At 30.6% G+C, this 25,371-nt stretch overlaps 1 protein-coding gene across 1 annotated transcript; it reads left to right on the forward strand.

The window, feature by feature from the left end:
* Positions 1 to 11,359: 11,359 nt before the first annotated feature.
* On the forward strand, positions 11,360 to 14,988 carry LOC114165825 (vesicle-associated protein 1-2). Its single transcript, XM_028050408.2, has 8 exons — positions 11,360 to 11,546; positions 11,686 to 11,756; positions 11,928 to 12,009; positions 12,456 to 12,571; positions 12,671 to 12,835; positions 12,919 to 12,969; positions 13,533 to 13,610; positions 14,565 to 14,988. Exons 1-8 carry the CDS (start codon positions 11,495 to 11,497, stop codon positions 14,679 to 14,681), a joined length of 732 nt encoding a protein of 243 aa, XP_027906209.1. The 5' UTR covers positions 11,360 to 11,494; the 3' UTR covers positions 14,682 to 14,988.
* The last annotated feature ends 10,383 nt before the right edge of the window (positions 14,989 to 25,371 follow it).

The following is a 25,371-nucleotide window of genomic DNA, read 5'->3' on the forward strand; positions in this document are numbered from 1 at the left end:
TGATGTTTAATGATGCAGGGATTTGAGTGGGACTTTGGTGTGTTTTCTGGTCTTGAAGGCATTGAGAAACCAAACCCAAAAATTTATGAGATTGCACTTGAGAGGTCTGGAAACATTGCACCTGAACAAACTTTGCATATTTTACTATAATAGGTGAGGTAAGATAAAGTAGGGTAGGTGAGATATTTTATCCTGTTTTGTCACTGCAATTATAGGCTTGTTATTTATTTGGTGTTGTTGGTTTAGTTCCTTAATCATGGTTTTGCTTTTGTTCAAGTTTTGGTGTGATTCTTTGTGTCTGTTCTGGAGATGTTTTGTTCAGTTATGTTTTGTTCAGTTATGTTCTGGAGATTGTGTTCTGGAGATGACTGCACGGTGTACTTTGTTTTGTTCAGTTATGAAAATCACAATACACTACACTACTCTGTTGTTCTACCGCTAGTCTTGTGGGGTTGGGGTATGGGCCCTCTATTTTGTATTCATGTGCTGTTATAATTTCTAATTAGTAATTACTATTTAGTGATTGGATTTCATGTGCAAAATAGGTTATTTAGAAATATGAAAAACTCTTCCAAGTACAATTGTTTCCCAAATTCAACTTTATTTTGAACAAACACAATAGTGAAATATTTATTTAAACACACTCTTTTGGTCTTTATAATGAAAAATGGACTTCTAAAAGCCTATTTCTGTTCTTCAATCTCAACATCAGTGACTGGAAAACAGGTTTGAAAACCATTTAGTAGAAACTGATTTCTGACCTAATTTATAATGATACAATGATTTAGTAGAAAAGCATGTTTGTAGATAGATAAACAGTACACTGTAGCAAACATGCATGTTATCAGGATTTGAGTGAAGTCAATATTTTAGATTAATATAAGTGCAACTCAACTAGAAAAATTGCAGATATAAGAAAAAATTGAAGTACATCTGATATCTGATATGGAAACATATCTTTCGAATACTACAAATAAACAGTTTAAGAATCTAAAAAATATCATTTATGATAATGGGGCCATAAATAGGTCAAAATGTAGTTGAATAGTTTTTCTTCTTGTCTAGTGACAATGAATACTATGTTGTTTGTCTCCTTTATTTTGTTCTTCAAATCAGCAGCATCAAATCAGCAAGGTTGGTCTTTCCATTGCAGCTTTACAAAATTTAGTTACAGGAAGCGTTGACCATTCAAGGAATGCAACAATTCTCAACATATAATCCCTATTGATCAGTTTTGACCCGTTTTATTTCATTAGAAGTGAATGGAGAGATGCTACCACTCAGTTGAGGGCTCTCTTCTCTGAAGTTGGAATTAAGCATAGCAAGTTCTCTTAGTTGTTGTCTTTTGTAAATGTCCTGTGACTCATCCTGCACATCAAAGAGGGAAAAAAGTTGGAAAAAATCTATCATCACAGCACATGAAATTTCACGTTGAAATTTGTGTTTCTAATTTTATTCATAGAAATAAATAGATGAGTCCATGTTAAAATCTGTGTACATTTTAGGAGAAATTGACACATTTTGGTATGACATGATCATGTGCAAATTATCCATTCCCAGTTCTGTGCTTGCTTTTTCTTCTTTTCACTTAAGTGCTGTTAAAGTAAGGTATGCATTATTTAATCAGAAGAGTTCCACTATTGGTTTCAAACACCACATATATAGATACTTGCCTTTTTAAGGCACATAAAAATGCACCAAAGACCATTCAGTTTTCATTTCACACGAGTTTGGCACCAAACACTTAAACAAGAACACCCCAAACTTCTGCCACTCCAACTGAATTTCCCAGAAAACAGCTTTTAAACTTTGTTTTAACAAATAATCAACCATGGCCAAAGAGCATTTGTCCTTTCCTATGTCTGACTTTGAGTGTAGTATGTTATCGGTGATGAATGTGTCTCTGAGTCAATTGCATATTATAGTGCATTGCCAGGCCTATGCATGCAGTGTGCCTCAATCTAATATGTTTTCAAGTTACTAATTGGAATTATAAGGAAGCTATGATACAACACTTTTGCAACATTAAGAATTTCACTATGGATTTGTTTGCTTGCTTCTTCTGTATATTCTTAGCTTCAAATGTGGTGAAGTCACTGTTTGCTTTGTTCATCATACCTTAAATTTTGATCTGCAGGTCTGTAGTCTTTTACATTTCATTCTTCCTTCATCATACCTCAATCTAATATTTTTTTTTACTGATATAAATATGTAATCAGGTTGGAGAACAAAATCTTGGATTAGATGGATTTTACATTGCCAGAAACCGTCGAAACTCTCACACCAGCTACTTCTGGGATTGATCCTTTACCTCCTTGTATGGCTACATCATCAACTGAGCATAGTAAAGGTCGGTCAGATGTATGGGGGCATTTTACCAAACAAGATCCTTATTCTGAGAAGAAGGCTAAGTGCAATTATTGTGGTGATTTGATTAAATATTTGGCTGGAACAAGTGGGATGAGGAATCATCTGATAAGATGCAAGGAAAATCCTAATAGAGAAGCATTCAAAAGGAAAAAATTGTCATCATCAACTACAGAAGGGGCTAGTGTTGGCCCTTCACCAACTATTCCTAAGTTTGACCAAAATGCATCTCGAATGAAGTTGGTGAAGATGTTTGTGAAGTCTGAGCTTCCTTTTCGATTTGTGGAAGATGAAGACTTCCGTGACTTTGTACGATCCTTGCAGCCACGGTTTGAGGTCCCATCCCGCACTACATTGAGGCGTGAAATGTGGGAACTCTATGAAGAGGAAAAAGCAAAGTTAAAAATTTTTCTATCAAAGCAGTGTGGGAGGGTTTGCTTAACTACAGACACATGGACTTCAATCCAAAACCTAAACTACATGAGTTTAACAGCTCACTTTATTGATGAAGATTGGAAGCTTCATAAGAAAATTTTGAATTTTTCTCAAACAACAGGTCATTCAGGAGAGCTCATTGCTAAACATGTTGAGGCTTGTTTGAATAACTGGGAGTTGAAGCGAGTCCTTAGTGTCACTGTGGATAATGCTACAGCAAATGATGTTGGGGTCCAATACCTCAAAAGAAGGATGTTATCATGGAATTGTCTTGTCTTAAAGGGAGAATATGTTCATATGCGTTGTTGCGCACATATATTAAGTTTGATTGTGAAGGACGGGTTAAAAGAGATAAAAGATTCAATTTCAAAAATTCGGAGTGCAGTTAAATATGTGAAATCTTCTCCAGCTCGATTTGCTAGATTCAAGGCATGTGTTGAACAAGAGGGAATTTCTTATAAAGGTCTTATTTGCCTTGATGTTGAAACTAGATGGAATTCAACTTATCTAATGTTAGAGGCAAGCTTGAAGTACAAAGATGCCTTCGTCTTGCTAGATATGCAAGATAAGAAATTTGGTGCTGAAATGGCCAAAAGTAGTGGTGTGCCACTAGAAGAGGATTGGGAATATGCGAGGTCTGTTCTACCATTCTTAAAAATGTTTTATGACTCTACCATGCGTATTTCTGGTTCTTCTTACGTCACTAGTCATATGTATATGAAGGAAGTGTTTGGAATTGGTAAAAAGATTCGACAATATTCTGAGAGTACTGATGTGAGCATAAGATTGATGGCAATGAGGATGAAGGGTAAGTATGACAAATATTGGGGAAATCCCAATGGAATTAATATCTTATTATTGATTGCTGTTGTGCTTGACCCTAGGAGTAAGTTGGATTTTGTTAATTACTTCATTGACTATATATTTGAATCTAGCATGGCCAGTGGATTGAAATCAAAATTATTGTCATCTTTGAAAACACTTTATGATCAATATCAAGGGGTTGAGGAGGGTTCTCAAAGTAGCCAACAAGAATCTCAACTAGATGATGAAGATGATGATCCTCATGGCATGAGCTTTTACCTAAGAGCTACAGGACGCAGATTTGATTATATATCAGAGCTTGATAAATATTTGAGAGAGGATCCTGAACCTTATACAAAGTCAGTTGAGCTTGATGTTTTACATTGGTGGAAGGTCAACTCAACTAGATTTCCTATCCTTGGAAACATGGCTCGAGAGGTGTTAGCCATTCCCATCTCTACCGTAGCATCAGAGTGTGCATTCAGTACAGGAGGAAGGGTGGTTAATCCTTATCGTAGTTGCCTAACGCCTAAAATAGTGGAAGTACTTGTTTGCACACAAGATTGGTTAAGAGGAACACCTTTCTCTATACTTTTTAACGAGGATCCTAAAGAGCTTGATGAATTTGAACAAGGTGAGTTTATATGAAAACTTTATATACTTTTTAGTTGATATTTTTAAATTTATTTTAAGTTTTCAAAAATGATGAAATATTTTTTTTTGTAGATATAACTTCTCAAGACGAAGTGGGACCTTCAAGTGCAATTAATTTAGATGATTGAAGATGCATTAAGATGTATTAACATTTTGATGTTGTTTATCGGAGAACTTACTGGAAAACCTATGTCCTATGTATTAAGATGTATAAATATTTTGATTTTGGTGTATTGAAGTATGATGCATATTTCAAGTATTATTTCCTAAGCACTTTCAAATTATAAACTTTATATTATTATTGCGTATTACAATCATATGTAATTAGTGCAATTCGGTTCAAAATAGTGTAATTCAGTTCAAAAATAGTGCAATTCAGTTTAAAAATAGTGCAATTCAGTTCAAAATCAATTCAATTCGGTTCAAAAATAGTACAATTCGGTTCAAAAATAGTGAAGTTTATTCAAAATTAGTGCAATTCGATTCAAAAACGGTTCAAAAATAGTACAATTCGGTTCAAAAATAGTGAAGTTTATTCAAAATCAGTGCAATTTGGTTCAAAAACGGTTCAAAAATAGTACAATTCGGTTCAAAAATAGTGAAGTTTATTCAAAATCAGTGCAATTCGGTTCAAAAACGGTTCAAAAATAGTGTAGTTCAGTTAAAAAATAGTGCAGTTCAGTTAAAAAATAGTGCAGTTCAGTTCTGACGTAGTGCAGTTCATAAAACAGTTCAGTTTATAACAGTTCAGTTCAGTTCATATTATAGTGCAGTTCAGTGCAGTGCAGTTCAGTGCAGTTTATTTTTAAGAAAAACAGTTCAGTTCAGTTCGTCCGAACTGTTTTTCAGTTCAGTACAGTTCATGCGAACTGTTTTTTAGTTCAGTGCAGTTTTTGGCAGTTCAGTGCAGTTTGGTTTATTTTGCCCAGCCCTACGTATAACATTGCAGATAACTTAGTGTGTAGGATTCTATAGATGTATCTAGAAATGAAAACTAAGATAAGAGGGCAGATTTTTCCTCCTCCTCCATAAAACTTCCCCATGTAATTTTTTTTTCCTTTTTCTCCTTTCCAGATTACATAAAAATGATTTTCAAATTGTAGAGTATAGAAGTCAAAAATAACTTTAAAATTGTACAATTGAGAATTTTTCTTAAATAGTTTTTGATTTATACAATTAAAAAGTCAATTTTAGCTTTTGGATTATAGAATGAAAAAAAAAAACATAATATTTTTATTTGAAGATGCGGGGAAAAATTTAAGGAAGTGAAGAAAGAAAATGCTGATAAGAGGAGGCAAGAAAGGTCTCTGCGTCCAGTATAATACCTCCATCTTTTAAAGGATTTTATTTTATTTTTTTTATTTCCTAACAATAAATAAGACACGTAGGGTTAATTTTAACCTTTTCACCAAAATGGGGTAATTGAATTCAAAATTTACAAAAAATTGGTAGCTTTAATTTCCTTTATATATAAAACATGAATCTTAAATAGAATTTGTATTTTCAAAAACAACTTTTACCATTTTAAAAATTTGACAGAAATCATCTTTGTAATCACCAGTTTAGTATTAATTAATAATTCATATAAAAAGTATAGAAGTCAAGAAGTTAATGTGTTAGGGAAAGAAGTTGATTTTAGTTATAATTGGTTGAACATGGAGTCTTTTACAATCATTGTTCAAACAATCAAACTCAACGTGGTTGTTTATCGTCAACTTTTTATAACAATTTTGGCATTCAAATATGCACAAAGCTTTTACAATCATTTTATCAATCACATTTTTCATATTAAATGTTGTCATAGTCAACAGCTCAAATACATTGACCAAGTAGCGAAAGAAACAAAACAAAAAATATTAACTAGATCTTAAGGACACTATTTAAGAAATTAAAATTTATTAAAATATTTTTTCAACCCAGTAGCAAATCAATTTGTTATTAATGCTCAACAAAACTGGGAAAAAAAACAAGAACCTTAAGCTTTAATCAAAAGAAAAACAATTATTATTATTACTATTATTATTATTAATTGCTATACATATCATTCCAACTACTAGGGTTTCCGGATTCATGAAAAATCATTAACTAGGCTGTTAATTAACATTTAATGAAGGGAATTTGTGAAAGTCAAAGTTCATTATATTTTGATAAATACAATTTTTATAAAAAATATATTAATAATTTGACAAAAGAAAAAAAAGAAGTGAATGTTTCATTTGGTATGACTAGAAGTCTTTAAACCATTATTCATTTGATGGCATCTATGGTACACCACATGTTCAGAACAACACTTATGACAGATGTTGAATATAACAATTATTTAATGGAAAGCTATGATTTTTGTCAAACAACTCCTATAGAAAAGTTAGGTATGTTATTTTATTATAGATCCAAATCCCTCTTCCAATCAATGACCATGATGCAATTGTTTTCTCAAAGTTCAATCTTTTGGAGTATCTTGAATGATGGTGAAATTGCTGAATAATTAGTTTCATGACTCTCTCATGCTAATTGCGTATTTTTGATAATTTTCCCCTTATTTAGATAGGAGAATTTGAGTTTTGTTCATGTGGGTTTGATTGTTTTCCCAAAAAACAAAATATCATTCGTTATAAGATGTATATAACATTATATGATTAAATCCAATGCAACAAGTTTTCTAATCTACATTCTTTGGATTTAATAGAGTAACAAAACGGGTTAGTCCGATCCATTTTGATCCAGTCCGTCCTTAGATCGTCAAAAATGGACTAGGTCAGACTGGTTCGCCACTGAAAAATGGACCAAAAACTTCAATCCATTTTGTCATTGGGCAGGTCATTTTTAATTTCTTTTATTTGATTTTTTATTTTTCATTTATAAAATTTGTTTATACATATACTTATAAATATTTAATCGTATAAAATTTTTTTTATCTTTCAATTGATCAATTAATGTATTTAATTGGATAAATTAAAATAATTATATTTACATGTTAAATTACTCTATTATAACTAATAACTGAAACTTAATTTGTTAGTGTCAATGATTTAAATTATAATAGTATTACATATTTACATTGATACAAAAATATCAAATATAAAATTTAATTTTTTTTAATTTTTTAAAAATTAAAAAAAAATAAATAAAAACGGGACAGCAGCCAGAGACGAACTAACCCACTAGTTTGACCGGCTAGACTAAATTGGACTGACGTGTTAAAAATGATAACCCGATTCATCCTCTTAACAAATTAGCATACCGACACGATGAATCAACTCCATTTTGACATCCCTGAAATTTAGCACATTTAATTCAATTTTTAAATTGTTTTAAAATGTTGAATTGAAAGAAAAATTGGAATGAAAAATTATAAAGTAGTGTAAATTCTAAAAGGTTGATTTAGAAAAGTTTTGTATAAAAGTGGGGTGAGAAGCCAAATCAATATCCTTAGTAGTCAAATCATATTGCTTCATTTTGACCCACCCACAACTTCTCCATTGACAAGTACACGCTTGTTCATTGTACCTTACTTTTTGTTTTTGTCTTAAAAAATGATTAAATTTTGGTCTTGTTCTTTTGAAAGATATTCTTTAATTTTCATCCACTAAAGTTTAAAAATCAATATATATAATTTTTACTATCATTTACTATTTGATAACAAGTGTTTATTAAAATCTATCTTAAATTGTATTTTCAAGGTCATTGTGTTAGTTGTATGATAAAACTAATTTATGTAAAAAAAATCGACTAATATATAAAATTAAATCTGTGTAGTTTGTTGTGGGAGAAAGTAGAGGATGAAGGAAATTAATGAAAATAAAAAATGATGGATAGTTTAGAGAAGAAAGAAAAATGCTAAAAATGAATGAAACTCTATCGAGAGGTGCTCCAAACTCCATAAATTTGCAATAATTAATGAGTATTGGAGATTTTATTTTTAGCTGAGTGTTGGGTATTTAAAGGGAGATTAGACATGTTATTAAAAAGGTGGTTTAAAATGGACTATCCCACACATAAGATTATGAAGAGAAAAAATAAACACTACATTTAAGGATTAATAAATATATAATGAAAACTCAATTCATAATTTGGAATGATTGAATGAAGATTTAGAGATTGATTAAAAAGAAAATAAGAATTGATTGTATTAGATGCAAAGAGCGAAAATATGAGTTTTACTTTTCATTCATTCTTGTATTTAAAGTAAAAATTTATCTTTTATCTTTATATTTAAAGGGTATTTATATTTAAAGAGTATAAATTTTTTCTCCCATTTTCAATATTATTTGACAATAAATATATTTGTATCCTCTTTACTATTTTAAATATTAATTAAATAATATTTATGAAAAAGTTAATAAAGAAAGTACGACAAAGAAAATATTATAATTGAAAAATATCAATTCAGAGTACTAAATAATTTAATAAACTTCAAATTATTATAGAAAATACTAAAATAAATCAAATGTGTATCATATAAATAACTCATGAAACTAAGAAAAAAAATTAATATAATCTTTTTATGATACTAAATTTTTTTCATCAAAATTAGAATGAATAATATTTATAAAATAAACTAATTTATCATCAATATTACATTCACTTGTATTAAAAACACATTCCAATATATTTTTAGTTACTTTTTATTCTATTTTTATGTGTGTCCAGTTTCACATTTTTCCGATATTTATTATACACCCATTTTAATTAGTGTGTTTAAACATGAAATGTTAGGTATGTCTACATGTACGAATTAATTTTTCAGTTTTTTTACATACAAAAAGAATTTCTAAACGATACCTTATTGTTTGATCAAGTATATCATGTAATAGTCTCTTTTTAATTATTTTTTTGATATTTTTCTAAAATATTTCTATTCAAGTTCCTTGAGATCTAAAAATGCACTATTTCAAGCTAACATGAACATTAGGTTACATCATATACCGAAAACCATCATAAGAATATCATTTTCAAGTGAATGAGAAGCTTCAACAAGACATGAATTCAGTAGTTTTGTGTTCCAACAAACATTTGCATCCAATTAATGTATCATAATTAATTTCTAAGGTATCAACAGTCAATTTTAGCACATGAATACCTTCTACCAATTATGTACTAATGTACAATACCAATCTTTTTTTCATAAAGATTTGATGCATTATTTGATTTCTCTACTTTCTGTTCATGAGTTAGACTCAAAATTTGTTCAGCACTATCCTAGATAGTTCAATTTCATTAGCATTTTTCAAAGTAAACTAACAAAAAAAAAGTTACAAGTGTACAATTTAATGTTAATATAGGAATTTTAAATTGCAATTTAAAAAATAATAATAAACGTTATATCAAAAAATTATTATTTATTTAATTAATCTAGGGTTAAATATGTTTTTGGTTTCTTAACTTTCAGTGAATCTTGGAATTAGTCCATTTCGAAATTTTAGACCAATTTAGTCCTTTATCTTTCGAAATACATGAATTTAGTCTTTTTAATCAAACTTTGTTAAATTTATTTGACATTTCAAGTGTCTTTCATAATAGTATTTAACTTAACATTAAAGCAAAAATGTGTCAAACAATATAAACAACTCAAATATACTCTTGAAATGTATACGAAATATCAAATAAACTTAACAAAATTTGATTAAAAGGACTAAATCCACAAAAAATAAAAAATTAAATTAGTCTAAATTTTTAAAATAGACTAATTTCAAAATTTACTAAAAATTAAAAAAAGAAAAACATATTTAATCCATTAATCTATAAGCAACTTTTTCAGAACTAGTATAAAATATTCCTGCTCGAGTAAATCAGTGGAAAAAGGTAACCTTCTACAAATAAAAAACGAATGGTAATAAGAAAAAGTAAATAAAAGAAAAAAAAATTTACTCAAGTAAAAAAGCACATCATTGTGGACATATTTTTATTGTCCTTTTTCTTTTCAATGAAATGATAACCTCACAAAATATGAATTTATGAAAGTAATTGACTTCTCAATATATATTTTACATAGGTTTAGTTATATTATTTTTTAAATTAGCATGAATTTATTTTTGATTTCTTAAATTAAAAAATATTTTAATTTTCTAAATTTAAAATTTTCCAAATATACTTATTTAGGAATTGAAAGAGTTTAAAAAAGTTTATTTTAATTCTTCAAATTTAATACTTAAAGAATAAAAAATATTTAAATACATCTGTTCAAAATTTGAGCGATTAAAATTATTATTTTAATTTGAAATGAATTATTCCAGGAAATACAATTATATATATATATATATATATATATATATATATATATATATATATATATATATTGAAGATAAAATACCTAACTACATACTTAAGAATATAATTAACTGCGTATAATATCACAACATACTATTTATTTTCATTTGCTTTGGCAAAATTACATCATTCAATTAAAAATACACTAGACGCTATTACATCACATTAAACATTAACAAAGACTTCTAAAGGGAAAAAAAAGAACACATATTTTCTTTTAAATTAAAATTAAAACTTATATATAAATTAATTTATTTAACTTATATTATAAATTTTTTTAAATTTTAAAAAAATAATTTTACTTTTCATTTTTACCAAATAAAGTTAATAATTTTAATATTTTTAATAGAATAATCAATTTAGACTTCAAAAGATATCTCCAATAATAGAAAACTTTATAAATGTAAGAATTAATTCCCATAAATTTTTCAGAACCTTAAATAAAATTATGGATGATAAAATTTAAAACTATTTTTTTAATTTAATTATAGTTTAGCTAAAATATTATTAAAATATTAAAATATTTATATTATAAAAATATATCTAAATCATACATTTAAGACCAAAATTTTAGAATAATTTAACGTACGTTCAATTTGGTAACTATAGCAGAGAATTAAATGTGAAAACTGAAATTTGAACATAAAAATAAAATAATATATTATTTTATGAGGATAGCAAGTTAATTAATATGTTAGAGTTGTAATATTTTGAAGAAAAACTTTTTTTTTTCGTTTTTTAGCCATAAATGTGGGACCAGTTAGCATAGTCATGATTTTGAAGATGGAAATGACGAAAGTACCCTTTAATTCGATGTTTTGTATCTAAAATATTTCTAAAGACCAAAGAGACAGACACAAAGTGTCGCACGTTTTTGCTTTCCAAGTTGTGACTCTCTCTACCTACAACAACCGTTTTCGGTCGCCGGAAACCGACATTGATCTCTCTCTCCGCCGATCCCTCCGCCATGAGTTCCGCCGAGCTCCTCCACATACAGCCCCAGGAGCTTCAGTTCCCCTGTGAGCTGTTCAGAATCAATAAAGATTTTAACTTTACTCTGCAAATAAAACTTTTGTTTATTTTCCTTTGGTTTCTGCCTCTGGGTCTTCTTCTAATTTTTCTTTTTTAATTTTCTGCGTTTTGGGTTTGTGAAAATAGTTGAATTGAGGAAGCAGATCTCATGCTCTTTGCAGTTGTCTAACAAGACAGACAACTATGTGGCTTTCAAGGTTCCAGTTTTACTCAGTCTTCCTTTTCTGACTTACTTCTGATGTTTAATTTTTTTTAATTAATTTATATCTATATCTATTTTAAGCTTGCCGTCTTTTTTTTGTTCTTTTTAATTTTTGTGTTGTGGAGAGTTTTAATTTTGATTTGGGGTGAAATTCGTGGTTTTGCAGGTTAAGACAACAAATCCTAAGAAATACTGTGTTAGACCTAACACTGGAGTTGTGATGCCTAGGTCTACATGTGATGTCATAGGTTTCTTTTTCTCACTCTGTCTTCCCTTGCTCCTTTTCAGTCTCCCTCTTCCACACAAAAGCACAATTGCATGCTAAGAGAATCTTCCTTTGCTTGATTTGGTCTGGCACTTAGTTATATATGTTTAACTATTTTAAATTTGTAATTTTGTTGGTTAAGTTTTGCCATACCCTATTGATTTATTATTGATTTTTGTTTGTTTGTTTGTTTTTTTTTTTCATTTCTCTGTGCAATATTTATTTTGAATAAATAATATTTGCACTGACAAAGCAAACCAATCACTAATTCCATGGTATGCTTGTTTGACTTTCATAGTAATTTTCTTGAAAGTCATATCAATGATGGTTTGAACTGATCAATAGTATAAAATCTTTTACTGTGTTGAATCCACACTGTTTATTAGCTATTCTATGTATTGATTGTTAGTGTCTTATTTATGTTTTCAGTAACAATGCAAGCACAAAAGGAAGCACCCCCAGACATGCAATGCAAAGATAAGTTTCTCCTTCAGAGTGTAGTTGCAAGCCCTGGTGCAACCACAAAAGATATCACTCCAGAAATGGTATCCATTTGACAAATTACACTCTTTTTCTTGATAGAATAACTACATGTGTGTTACATGGTGCTTAATTTGATGGTTTTCTTGTGCTCATTTATATAGTTCAATAAAGAATCTGGTCATGATGTTGAAGAGTGCAAGTTGAGAGTTGTTTATGTTGCTCCTCCTCAACCACCATCCCCTGTTAGAGAAGGATCTGATGAAGATTCTTCACCTCGTGCATCTGTGTCTGAAAATGGCCATTCAAATGCTTTGGAATTTAATGTGGTATGTAACCAGTGGATTTGCATATATTTTCAGACAAATTTTCATCTTTTTGGTTAACTATTTGTTGTGGCCATTTTCGGTAGGCTTCAAAAGCTTTCAATGAGCGGGGTGAGCATCAGGACACTTCTTTTGAGGTAGCATGCAATTATAATTTTGTTCTTCAATTAAAAAGAAATGTGGTTAACATCATAATTTCTATCATTCTGTTGTGGTGCACATGATACTTTTTAATTTGGGAGAAGCTAATGCTTTCTGTTGCTTATTAACCCAACCCAAACATGCCTGCAATAACATCTCCTTTTGATCCCAAACCAGCAGGACCAATTTTCATGCAATTGTAGAAATATATGTCATCAAATATAGTGATAACTCTAATGTAGTTTTTAGATGTTAGAAGTACCTTTCTAATGTTTTTAAATTTATAAGCTCTGGTATCTATGCCTTAGTTTATTATTTATATCTCTGTTTTGACCTTTTAACAGTAATCATTATTTCATAGCCATGTGATGCTGTAATTTTCTCTGGGTTTCTGAATGCTCCTCATGATAAACTTTTTGAAGTGGGTTGATTCAAGTCATTTTTTTGCATTGATAACCATATTATTATTGAAGAAGTTATCTTAATTGCCTCAAAGAAGAGCTTTGGAGATATGAAATAAAGAAAAATGGTGCTCATTTTGAACATGTTTTTGTTTCAGGCAAGAACTCATATTTCAAAGGTAACTGAGGAGAGGAATTATGCTATTGAGCAAAACAAAAGACTTCAGCAAGAACTGGTATGGAATTCATTCTGAAAATACATCTAAATGTATTACAGCCTGTTTATATACATGTATTATGTTAAATGTTTATCCTATGATGGCACACCCTTTCAATGCTTCTAATTGTTTTCTCTTGCTATGTTATCCAACTATTAGGATGAACTGAATTCAAAATCCATCTCAGTATTTCTGAATTTACAATTTGGGAAAGATTAATTAATCTTAACCATGTGTTCATGAATCCAAGCGTATCAGAATTCCTTAAAATCCTTGTCTGATTTTGAGTGATTAATGTGTGATTCTTCAAAGCTTCTGGTTCAGTTTCTTGTTAGGCTTAGTTCTATTATTCATTTTGCTAAACTGAGTATATGAGTATGGTTGTTGGATAGTTTCAAAATCAACCCTGAAAAATTAATGAACATCCTGAAATAATCCAACCTCCTTAATCAATCTCCTTACATTTTGCTTATAGTTTTCTATGCCTAGCTATTTTAGCACCTTCCATAGAAATAGAAAGGAGAATTATTTAGATGACTTGTTGCTGTATCCTATAGTTGACTCTTTCCATTGAAATCATAGTGTTAAAAAGTGAACTTTAAACCTAACTCAATCCTATAAAACAGGCTTATAAGGTAAGGTTTGCACCCACTTATATACTATAAAATCACCCTATCTCTAGTCAACGTGGGATGCATATTATGTTTTGAATCTTTTGATTACTAAGTAAGAAACCATGATACTTGTTTGGTCCTATATGTTCTTGATTCTATCTATATTCTTCTTTTCTGAACACCAGAGATTCTTTATCACTTTCATACTTGTATTATTAGTAGTGCAGTCAAGTTGTAATCATCACTTGCCATGATGGTTAAATGTTTGATGAAGTCAATAATGACATCATAGTACAATTATCTACATTGTACATAATCATGAAAAAACTATGAACTTGTTTGGAATGTTCCATGACAGGAGCTTTTGAGGCGCCAAGTCGGCAGTCGGCGCAGCGGCGGTGGCATACCGTTCATGTACGTAGTTCTTGTTGGCATCATTGGCATCATTCTGGGTTTCCTGTTGAAGAGGACGTGACCCCAGTGATTGGCAGCAATAAGTTCAATTGTAGAAAACAACAAGAAATATGTGAAATGTGGAAAAACCAAACCAAAAATTGTTGTCTTATTGTCGTGCATTGCTCCTACCAATTTGGAATGTGTGGTCAAAAGTAGGTACTTGTTATGAGCCATAGCAATCATAGACAGTGAACAGAGTTGTTGTATCATGGGAACTGTAATTGGTATCTGATATGCTACATGTGATTAATTCTTTAGCACCATCATAGTGTCCTTCAATATTTTGAACATAAAAAGTCTTCGTGGTAACACAAAATCATTATTTACAGGCTTCTTGAGAATGAAAATTTATTTGGTAGTTTTATTAAAATTTTTACTATTTATCACATTAGATTATGTAGTAAGAGTAATGTGATGCTTTTAATGCAGTAAAATCATTTGTTTTTAACATGAGAAAAACACTTTTCTAGTTTCAAATTCTTACATATTAAGGTTTTGTCTTGTAGTAAACACATCTTTTAATGTTTTCTTCTCTTTTCTTTTTAGTTAATTTATCTTCTGTAGTTAACGTTTTTATATTGATGTGGTCAGAAAACATGTTTTGGCACGAAATTTGGAACTTTTTATCCAAATCATTTTATGTACATTTTAAATACAAGATGTAACTTAGAGCTTTAAGGAGATTGTTTTTGCTAAAATGTTCTTCGAATGGATTTTTTGTTAATGAAATAAATTTAATGTGCCATTGTCTCCTTTAAATTGTATATAATTTTAGTTGCTCAAACTCTTATATTCAATTATGTTTTTCTACTTCTAAATTGTTTTAAATGAGGTTATTCTCTATTCGTTTTCTTAACTTACTGTCCTTAAATTCTCATTTCTTACCCAGAATTTTCAAAAGGAAATTGATTAAATTTTATATCATACAAAACTCACCAATCAAAAATTAAAAAAAAATGTACAAATAGAATATTTTAAAATTTATCTTCAAAAAAAAATTCACTACATTCCTCTTTAAAAACAATTGCCACACCTCAAATCCTCATAAATGTTACGTTAGTGATTTTTGAATAAATTTGTAGTGTAAATTTAAAAATTCAACATTTTAAAACTTTTATCGTGTAGTATTCTAGGATAGGTTGGGGAAGGTTTAAGATTTTAATAAAGTCATATGTGAGACGAGGCAGACTCAACCTAATGTTTTTAAAATAGAATATTAACATTAACATTATACAAAGTATAGAATACAAGAAATATGAATTTATAATAAGGTATATTTTATGATATGTTTAAAATAAATAATATTATTATATAAAACATATTTAATAAAATGCTAACTATTAAGTTTGTTTTTACTAACAATAATCAATTATTAAAGAAAAATTATACTTTTTAAAAGAGTGCATGATAAATCCAAATTAAAATGGCTCATACATAACCTAAATTTGTTTTAAAAAATCTTGAAATGCAAATTCATACAAATCAGCCTTGGAAAAATTGTATTAATGGATTGGATAAGCTCACATACTCACTATTTTCAACTTTTGATTTTTTTAATAATTCAGCTAGAACGTTCATACAAATATTTCACAATACTTCTCATTTACTAAATATTTTAATGACTGTAGTTCAAAGAAGGAATATTAAGACAAGAACAAGAAATATAATTTAGATATTTCTAAAGGAAAGGGGATTACATTTTTCTATCTCAAAGTGTTACAAGAAAGTTTACTTTATAATTTGAGTATTTTTATTTTGAAGGAGACAAAAGACACTCTTGTAGTGTGGGAAAAAAAAACCTGTCAATACTAGATAACAACATAGGAATATTTTACACTACATTAAACTTAAAGGTTCTGTATTTAAGCGTGATGTCAAAATCATTTAAGCATGAAAGAATATGTTAAAGATTCTGTATTCAAGCGTGAAAGAATGTTTTAAAGGTTCTGTCTCGACTAAAAATAAAATAAAAATAAAATAGATAAAATTATAATATATAAGTAGAGAAAACTTTATCATGAGTTAGTTTTGTAAAATTAAATTTAACTTAAATTTTACTTGAGTTAGAGATGATACGAAAACAAAATTAAAATATTTTTTATATTCTCTCCTCACCTGTTCAGTTTATTCTATTTCCAAATGTATAACGCAAACTCATGGTTTATTATCATTTATTACCGATTTTGTCCCAGGGGTCTTCTCCCTGTACCCCGAAGCCTTCTCCAGTACTCCTGTTTTACCCCTAATAAATTTTTACATGGCAGGTTGGTGAAAGCAGTAAATAGTATTTACTACAGTCAACGATTCGGTGTATTCTTGCTTTGCAGAGCTTTGCACCCCAAATATTTCTGCACCGTTTAGAGATATCTCCACACCGTTTAGGGTTTGTTGTTTCATTAGTTTTATTTTTGAAATGTCATCCTCTCTTTTCTGCCAGGTTAATCTGCTTCCACTTTAATCATCATCATATTGAATGTTGGAATTTGATTTGAATGTTGGAATGTTGTTTGTTAAAATCTGTTTTGTAATTTTTTTTTCTTTTTTTTTTGTGTGAAACGGATGTCGAGATCCGTTTCAGGAAAATATGAAATGGTATCCATTGTATTTTTTTTTTGTTTTTTATTACGGATGTTGAGATCCGTTTCAGAAAAATGTGAAACGGATGTTGACATCCGTTTCATTTTTTTTTTGTTTTTTAATAAAACGAATATCAACATCCGTTTCACATTTTTCTGAAACGGATCTTGTTATCTGTTTCGTTATTTTTTGGCTTTTTTTTTTACAAAACGGATTTCCACATCCGTTTCTTAAATTTTTTAGCTTTTTTTTGTTCCAACCCTCTCTCCCGATCTCTCAACCCCTCTTTCCCCTACTTCCGCGACTGGAACTTTGATTTCTCCCCCCACCTCTTGCCCAAGGTCCCCTACCCTATCATAAACCCTTTGTGTTATACTACTGTCATTATTATCATCGTTCTTTAGAGAATTTCGGACTTCTGATTCTCCCTTGTTGACTCTTAATTTTTGGAATTCGTTGTCACCACCAGCACCTCCGCGGGGCTGGAGCAAACGTTGCTGTGGATCTTTTACCACAAGGTCATAGGAGTCTCCAGCTTCTTCCTCTTCGTCGAAGGGAAGGCTGTGTCGCCTAATTTCACTAGGGTTTTAGAGAGCATTCTTGTGGGCTAGCATTTTTTTTATAGTTATCCTGGGATTACTGTCGTTTTTTTTTTATCTTTGATTGGAATTTGAAACGTGTTTTTGGTTTTTTAAATAGGGGGTGAAGGTTGTTCTGCCTTGTTTTTTTTTTTAGAAATTTTGTTTTGGCTTGTTTTTTATTTATTTTTATCTAAATGTAAATGTATGCCTATTTGGGGACACAATGATGGGATTCAGAATATGTATATGATCAAATGCTTCTCTTGGAATTTGCCGAATTTGCATCTACATAACATAAATTTGTATTGTGAAAAAACATGTATGTGTAACTCAATTTAAACAATTTTAATTTTTGCAAACAGTAAATTCTTTGATTAAACATGTTAGTACACGTTCGCAAATATATATTAAGATTTTTTAGTTACCATTTGCATAAAAATAACTTAATTCATTAAATAATGGATAACTAATTAAATTTTGAATTAAATGGAACTTGATTATATAGGTTTGAGGGTCACCTACGAAGTCCCAAAGTAAAGGTCATTTAACTCACCAATTGCGCAGGTCAAATATAAAAAAATCTACATGCAAGGCAGTTAAACAGGTGTACTAAAGATGCTCTAAACAACATAACATCTGATTAATGCAATGCTTTATTTTTTTAGAAGAAGCAACAATACATCTTTTAGAAGCAACAATATTTTTTTATGATATTTTTATTATATTACTTTCATCACTTAATATTTCTCTCTCTCTCTCTCTTTGATGCCTTCAAATAACTATTTGAATTCAAGTTATAAATAGTTTTAAGAGTTTTTTTCAAAATACAAATTTTTTTAAGAAATAACTAAAAAAATATAACTTTGTATCTGACGAGAAAGATATGAGTGTGCAATCGAATCATGAAGGTCTTGAATGGCATGGCTATGGTTGGCTCCTCCCACCTTAATGGCCTCTTCCTCATAGACACTTCACACCACTCACGATCTTCCAGTGAAATTTCACATACACTGCTTTCCCAGCCTTGTTGACGAGGGTATATGTGTTAACTCCAAAACCATCCATATGCCTGTAATCTTGTTGAACACCCAAATCATCAACCTCGTAAGTGTAAGCCACATTTCAACATGCAAAGGACAACACTCCACGGCCCTGAGAAGCAAAAGCCTAGCATCCTCCTCATTAGCAAGCTTCACAACGACCTTCCACAGCCTAACCGAATCAGGAATGTGCTCCAACCACACATCCCCGTTCTTAGGACACTCCTTGCACCCTTTTTGTATCAACTGCCTAGTTGCCTGAAGCTTCTCTGCTAACTCCTCCAGCCTTGCAGCAGCAATCCAGCCTGGAGGCTGCATCGGATTTGTCTGAGTGACACTTTTGAGTAGCAACCTAGCTTTCTCGTATTCTCCAAGCAAGTTTGGTGGGTCTTCGTGGAAGAGGGATCAGAGTCCCGTGTCTGTTTTTCATGGTCCTTTTTTGTGTAGTGGTAGCAGAGGTTCCATTAGTTCTACCTCTGTGAGAAGTATCATTCCCTTGGCGCGCTTCAGCTTGGTTCATGGGGAAATTTGTAAAAAGGGGTATGTTTCGAGGCGTATTTGTAAAAAGGGGTCTGTTTGAAATAATATTGCAAAAGTGGGTCGTGTCGTCCGGCGGGAGGACGACATTAAGGTGAAGTCGTCCTCCCAGAGGTCGGTTTCCTTTTTTTTTTTTAAATGAAGTCGTCCGGCCTCCGGTCGGTTTTTGTGATGAAGTTGTCCAGCAGGAGGCCGATTTCAGTTTTTGATTTTTTTTTTCGTTGCAGTTTTATTTTATGTTTTATAAATTTTCAATTTTCAGTTTTTTCAATCATTTACATTTCTTAAATTTTTTGTATAGTATATTTAATTTGTTGGGATTCTTTTATTAGTATAATAAATTAATTTAAAAAAATACATCACATAATAAAAATAACATAATAAAAATTCGCAACCAATACATAATAAAAATGACATAATAAAAATTACATAATGAAAATAATATAATAAAAGTTACATGAAAATTGGATAAAGTAATAAATTATTGACGGTAGGGACAATTGCCCCTATGATGTCCTTTATTTCTACAATATGAACATTTGTTTCGTCTGTTTGGATTTGGTTCATCCATCTCATTATGGATTCTATTAGTTGGTGGTCTTCCCCTTACCTTATGACGCATGTTTGGGTCTGGAATGAAATTTGGTCCGGTGTATATGGACCAATATTCTTTATTCCTAACCGGATGAAACTGTATTTCATATGCTTTGTTGATGTTGTAGAGGCTATAAATTGGGTGGGTGTATGTGGTTAGGTCTATATGTGAGAAAGAGCAAACAACTATTACGTGATGACAAGGCAGTCGAACAACTTGAAAATGACCACAATCACACCACCAATCATTTAATTTAACTGTAAAAGACATTGGTAGGCGGTGATCATGTGGAGAAAACATCTCTTGAACTTCAAATTCATTATTGTCTCATGAGTATCGACACACTTGACACATTCCCGCTTGTTGTTGATTTTTTCTAATAATAGTATTAATTTCCTCGGGATACTGGTGGCCTGCTCGTAACATGGAGTCTGCCTTAACCCCTCTCTCAACAAACCATGTTGCGGTCCTTTCAAATGTTGCCTTAATTAGAGCACAAATTGGTAATGAACGACCTCTTTTCAAAACAGAATTCATACATTCTGCCAGGTTTGTTGTCATGTGTCCGAATCTACTACCCCCGTCGTAGGCCTGAGTCCATTTTTGTAGTGGTATCCTATTGATCCAAGATGCCACTTCTGGTGAATGTGATCTCAAAGCCGCAAATTTAGCATCGAATATGGGTTGTTTGACCTCGTAAGCTGTAAAAATGCAATTATATTAGTTAATTTAATTATCGAATATGATGACTGAAAGAAAAATTTTATTACCCATATTCTTTAACCGGTTTTTCAATTCGTGATTCTTGAATTTTTTGTTGAAATTGGAAGCAATATGACATATGCAATATACTGATTGCAATCCATCTGCTTCCCATTGTACTTCTTAAGATTGTAGGGCTGCCAATATGTCTTTCTCCCTGTTTGTTATCAAGCAGAGGTTTGATTGTGGTGTAACGTGCTCCCTTAAGAGTTGAAAAAACCATATCAAGGCCTCCTTTGTTTCTCCTTCCACTATCGCGAAGGCCAAAAGGAATATATTACGTGACCCATCTTGAGCTAGTGCTGTTAGCAATGTCCCTTGATATCTTCCTGTGAGAAATGTGCCATCTACTTGGACAATTGGCTTGCAATAATTAAACCCTTGAATGCATGGTCCAAAAGACCAAAATACGCGTTCCATAATATAGCAAGAAGGGTCAGGTTGGCCACTAACAAGTCTAGGAGATCTAGTGCATTGAATTATTGTGCCGGGATTGGCCACTAACAAGCCAAAAGGACGAGCTTGAAGAAGCACAGACAGAGGCACACGGACCACTGCCACCTTGAACCACAAGAAGCATTGGCACTGTGAAAGAAACTGTGGAGAAAACAGAAAGAAGAAACGAATGTCAAAATATTTGGGGGTGCAAAGCTGTGTGCACAAATAAAAGCAAAGAAAAATGAAAGCATGGTTGTCCGCAGTAAATATCATTTACTACTTTCACCCGCCTATCAGGTAAAAATTAATTAGGGATAAAATTGTAATTATTGGGGATACTGAAGAAGACTTGGCGTGCAGGGAGAAGGCACCAGTGCAGTAAGGGCTTTTTGCCCCGGTTATTTTTCTCATTTTACCTTGGGTCTGGAATCGAGGCATATTGGGGTGAGGTCAAAAGGTATCAATTATTACCCGAGACCATAGAGTCCCTTTTATGCCTCAGTTCTAAATGAACCGGAGCCATAGGGTTCCTTTTCTGTCTCGGGTCCACGAGAACCGAAGCCATATGGTAAATGCAGAAACTTCCGTAGATTCTCCCATGTGCACTCCTCCGAGTGTGACAATTATTACAGCAGCTACTGTTGCCGCCGCAACTGTATGGTGGGGTGCCCATGGACTGCTTCCACTGTGTACTCCACTTCATACACCCTTTGTGTGTCCTCCTGCACCACCCAGTGCACCTCCATCCATGGCTCCCACTGAAACACAACACAAAATCCAACAAGGAGAGGTTAAGCCAGAAAACCCTCCTCTGCAAGATCAGATACTAGATCCAGAACAATCGAAAGTTCTGCAAGCTCAACACTCGATTTCAAATTCACCAGGTGTTTCTTCATCGGAATTTGAGGAGAAGGGTGATACCAATGTAAATACCGCATCAAAGACTACTAATGATGAGATGAACCAAGCAGTTTCGAACTCACCCGCGACTGGAGGTGATTTGCAATCGGTGAACCTGGACAGCGCGACGGAGGCGACAACGCATGACTATTGACGGAGGATGTTGGTCGGTGACGGAGGCAGAGCGTGGTGGTGGTGGCAGAGCGAAGAAATTCGCGCAAAGAGAAGATAGTTAGGGGAGACGATGAATAGTAGCTAGGGCTCGTGAATTGGGAATTTTAACAGCCCTTATGGCCTCGGTTCAATTAATAACCGAGGCCAAAAGCCCATTTATTGCCTTGGTCCTTAAAGACCCGAGGCCAAAAGCCTGATGCTGATGGCATTTTTGAAAATTTGAAAACTGGCGTTGCCTTAGATGCTTCGGTTCTGTTGCAACCGAGGCCAAAAGTCTCATTTATTGCTTCGGTCCTTAAAGACCCGAAGCCAAAAGCCTGATGCTGATGGCATTTTTGAAAATTTGAATACTGACGCTGCCTTATATGCTTCGGTTCTGTTGCAATCGGGGCCAAAAGTTGGATGAAAATTGTAAAAATGCCACCGCCTCCTTATAGGCTTCGGTTCAGCGACAACCGAGGCCTATAAGGCAAAGTAAAATGTCAAATCTGCACTAGTGAGACCCCTTTGTCTCATTTCTAAAAAAAAAAAAATAGTAAAACTAACTTTGTTTTTGTTCAATATATTTGATCTATTTCATTTTAAAAAGGTAACAAATTTGAAATTAAAACATTAATTTTATATTATAATATTTTTTATACATGAACTTTTATAGTTTCTCATAAAAAAGAATATATATATATATATATATATATATATATATATATATATATATATATATATATATATATATATATATATAGTTGCGGATCTTCGACTAATATATCAGGGGTGCTAAAATTTTAGTTGAATTATTTTTTTTTGTCAATTTTTTATTATCCAAAAATATTAAGTTGGTTCTAGTTTTTTTTACTCAATTTGGTCTCAATTTTTTAAAAATCGATGTAATTTAATCTTTTTTATTAATTTTTTTGAAGTGAAGCAAAAAAATTTCATCAAAATTAACACCAAGATTATGTCAATTACACAAATAAAGTAAACCATCCTTATTCACAACTTCAATTTTGATAAAAAAAATCCTTAATCTTATTCAAGAAATTTAACGAAAAAAGATCAAATTGCATCATTTAAAAAAAATAAGGATCAAATTGGGACGAAAAAAATACTGAAAGACTAATTTGATATTTTTAAATAAAAATACAAACCGAATGAACAACATTTTAATATAAACTAGTAAAAACATTGTAGTTACTTTTTTTTCATGATAATAAAAAATAATAAAATTCTAATTATTTCTATAATTATAATTATAAAATCAAATACAAATAATTTTTATAATTTTACTATAATTAATTTTTATTTATAATGATTAAGTTTAAAAAATAGATCAAATAAAAAAATGTTAAATTAAACAAACAATCAGATAATATTAATAAAATAAATTTTTTTATTTTAAAAAATATTTAAAAGGTAAAATTGAAAATCTGAAAAAAAAAGTTTTTCTTTATATATATAAATATAGATGTATAAAAAAAATTTAGAATACCAAATATAAAAAGTATCTTAAAAGTATTAAATTTTTAAAAAGTATATTAAAATTTTTATATTAAATTATATAGATATAGAAACAATTGGGACTATGGCCCCTTTGTCATATATATATATATATATATATATATATATATATATGGATCTTTTAAGTGATAAAGGGGCATGGTCCCAATTGTTTCTATATCAAATATAATTTAATATAAAAATTTCTCATAAATAATATTTTATATATATATATATATATATATATATATATATATATATATATATATAAAATATTATTTATGAGAAATTTTCTTTTTAATAATTACGTTCTTTTAAAATTGTAATTTCAATTTAATTATAGATGAGTGTAAAAGTATAAAAAAATTGAAGGACAACTATTTAAATATGTATAATTTTTTTTAGAAATAGTTATATTAAATTAGTAACAATGATAATATATTTTAGCTCTTTGAGATATTATTAGTCAAGTTTAGAATTAACATATGTAAAGTGAGTTTTCAAAAGCAACACAATTTTTCCTAGTAAATTTTGATATAATGGAAAGGGTAGTATTATTGTAACATCCAAAAAAAAATTTTACATACACTTTATATTTACTATTTTACCATTCTATTCTTTTTCGTTATAAAGATAAAAAGTTACTTTAATGATGAAAATCAAACATGTCACAACAAAATTTAATTTTGAGATTACATTTGGAATTCCAAGTGTCCCACACTCCAAACACAAGTCAAGGGACCTACTTGATAAGCCAAAATGGGATGTGAGGTCCATTTTCCACACTACCAAGAGATTCCTTTCAATTCTTAGTTATACTTTTGCATTCTTCAAACTCCTTTCACCTCCAATTTTCATCACCATTTCACTATTTCATGAAATCTACATCACTATCCTTTTCTGGGGTGCACATTTTTTCCCAAAGAAATCAAGTAACACTTCCTTTCTTATATCATTGCATATATCAAACCCTTGCTAGGGACATGCAAGTTGTGGCATTCATTTCTTCCTAACTCCATCAATTACCAACAAATTTGTGTTTCACTACTCTACCATGCAAGATATTTAACTAATGATATATCAAAAATAGCGTGAGTGAGTTCAAACCAGGACAGTTTTTGAGAACTTTTGATAACTTACTCTCGGTATAAACTCTAAGAAAATCTTTTGAAAACTGTAAAGATATTTTCAACTCTCATCATTGTGTGTGTATTCGTTGATTTATTGTGTAAACAGTGCTTCATTCTTTAAGCATAGTTATATATAATAAGAAATATTAGTTTGTTCGATATAAATATGATAGTTATATAAATAAATGATAGAATTAGCAGATGAAAGGAAGTAAAAAACTACATATAAGGTACATGACTATGCATAGTTTATACTATTATTTAATTATAAATTAGTATTACTTGTTAAGATAATTCTTATAAAAAAATAATGGATTTATCAAATTTCAAATTATATCTTATATATGGTTCATTGAAATTAATTTAATTTATTTATTAAAGTTTTTTTTAAATAGTTAACATATATTTCAAGATTGAATTATTAATTTTGAATGAGGGAGTGGTCACCGAGGGGTGTTGATTGCTCAGTTCAACGTAAGTG

Source organism: Vigna unguiculata, chromosome 10, assembly GCF_037176805.1.
Source record: "Vigna unguiculata cultivar grain cowpea cultivar isolate G323 ecotype 2 chromosome 10, ASM3717680v1, whole genome shotgun sequence".
Lineage (NCBI taxonomy): Eukaryota > Viridiplantae > Streptophyta > Magnoliopsida > Fabales > Fabaceae > Vigna > Vigna unguiculata.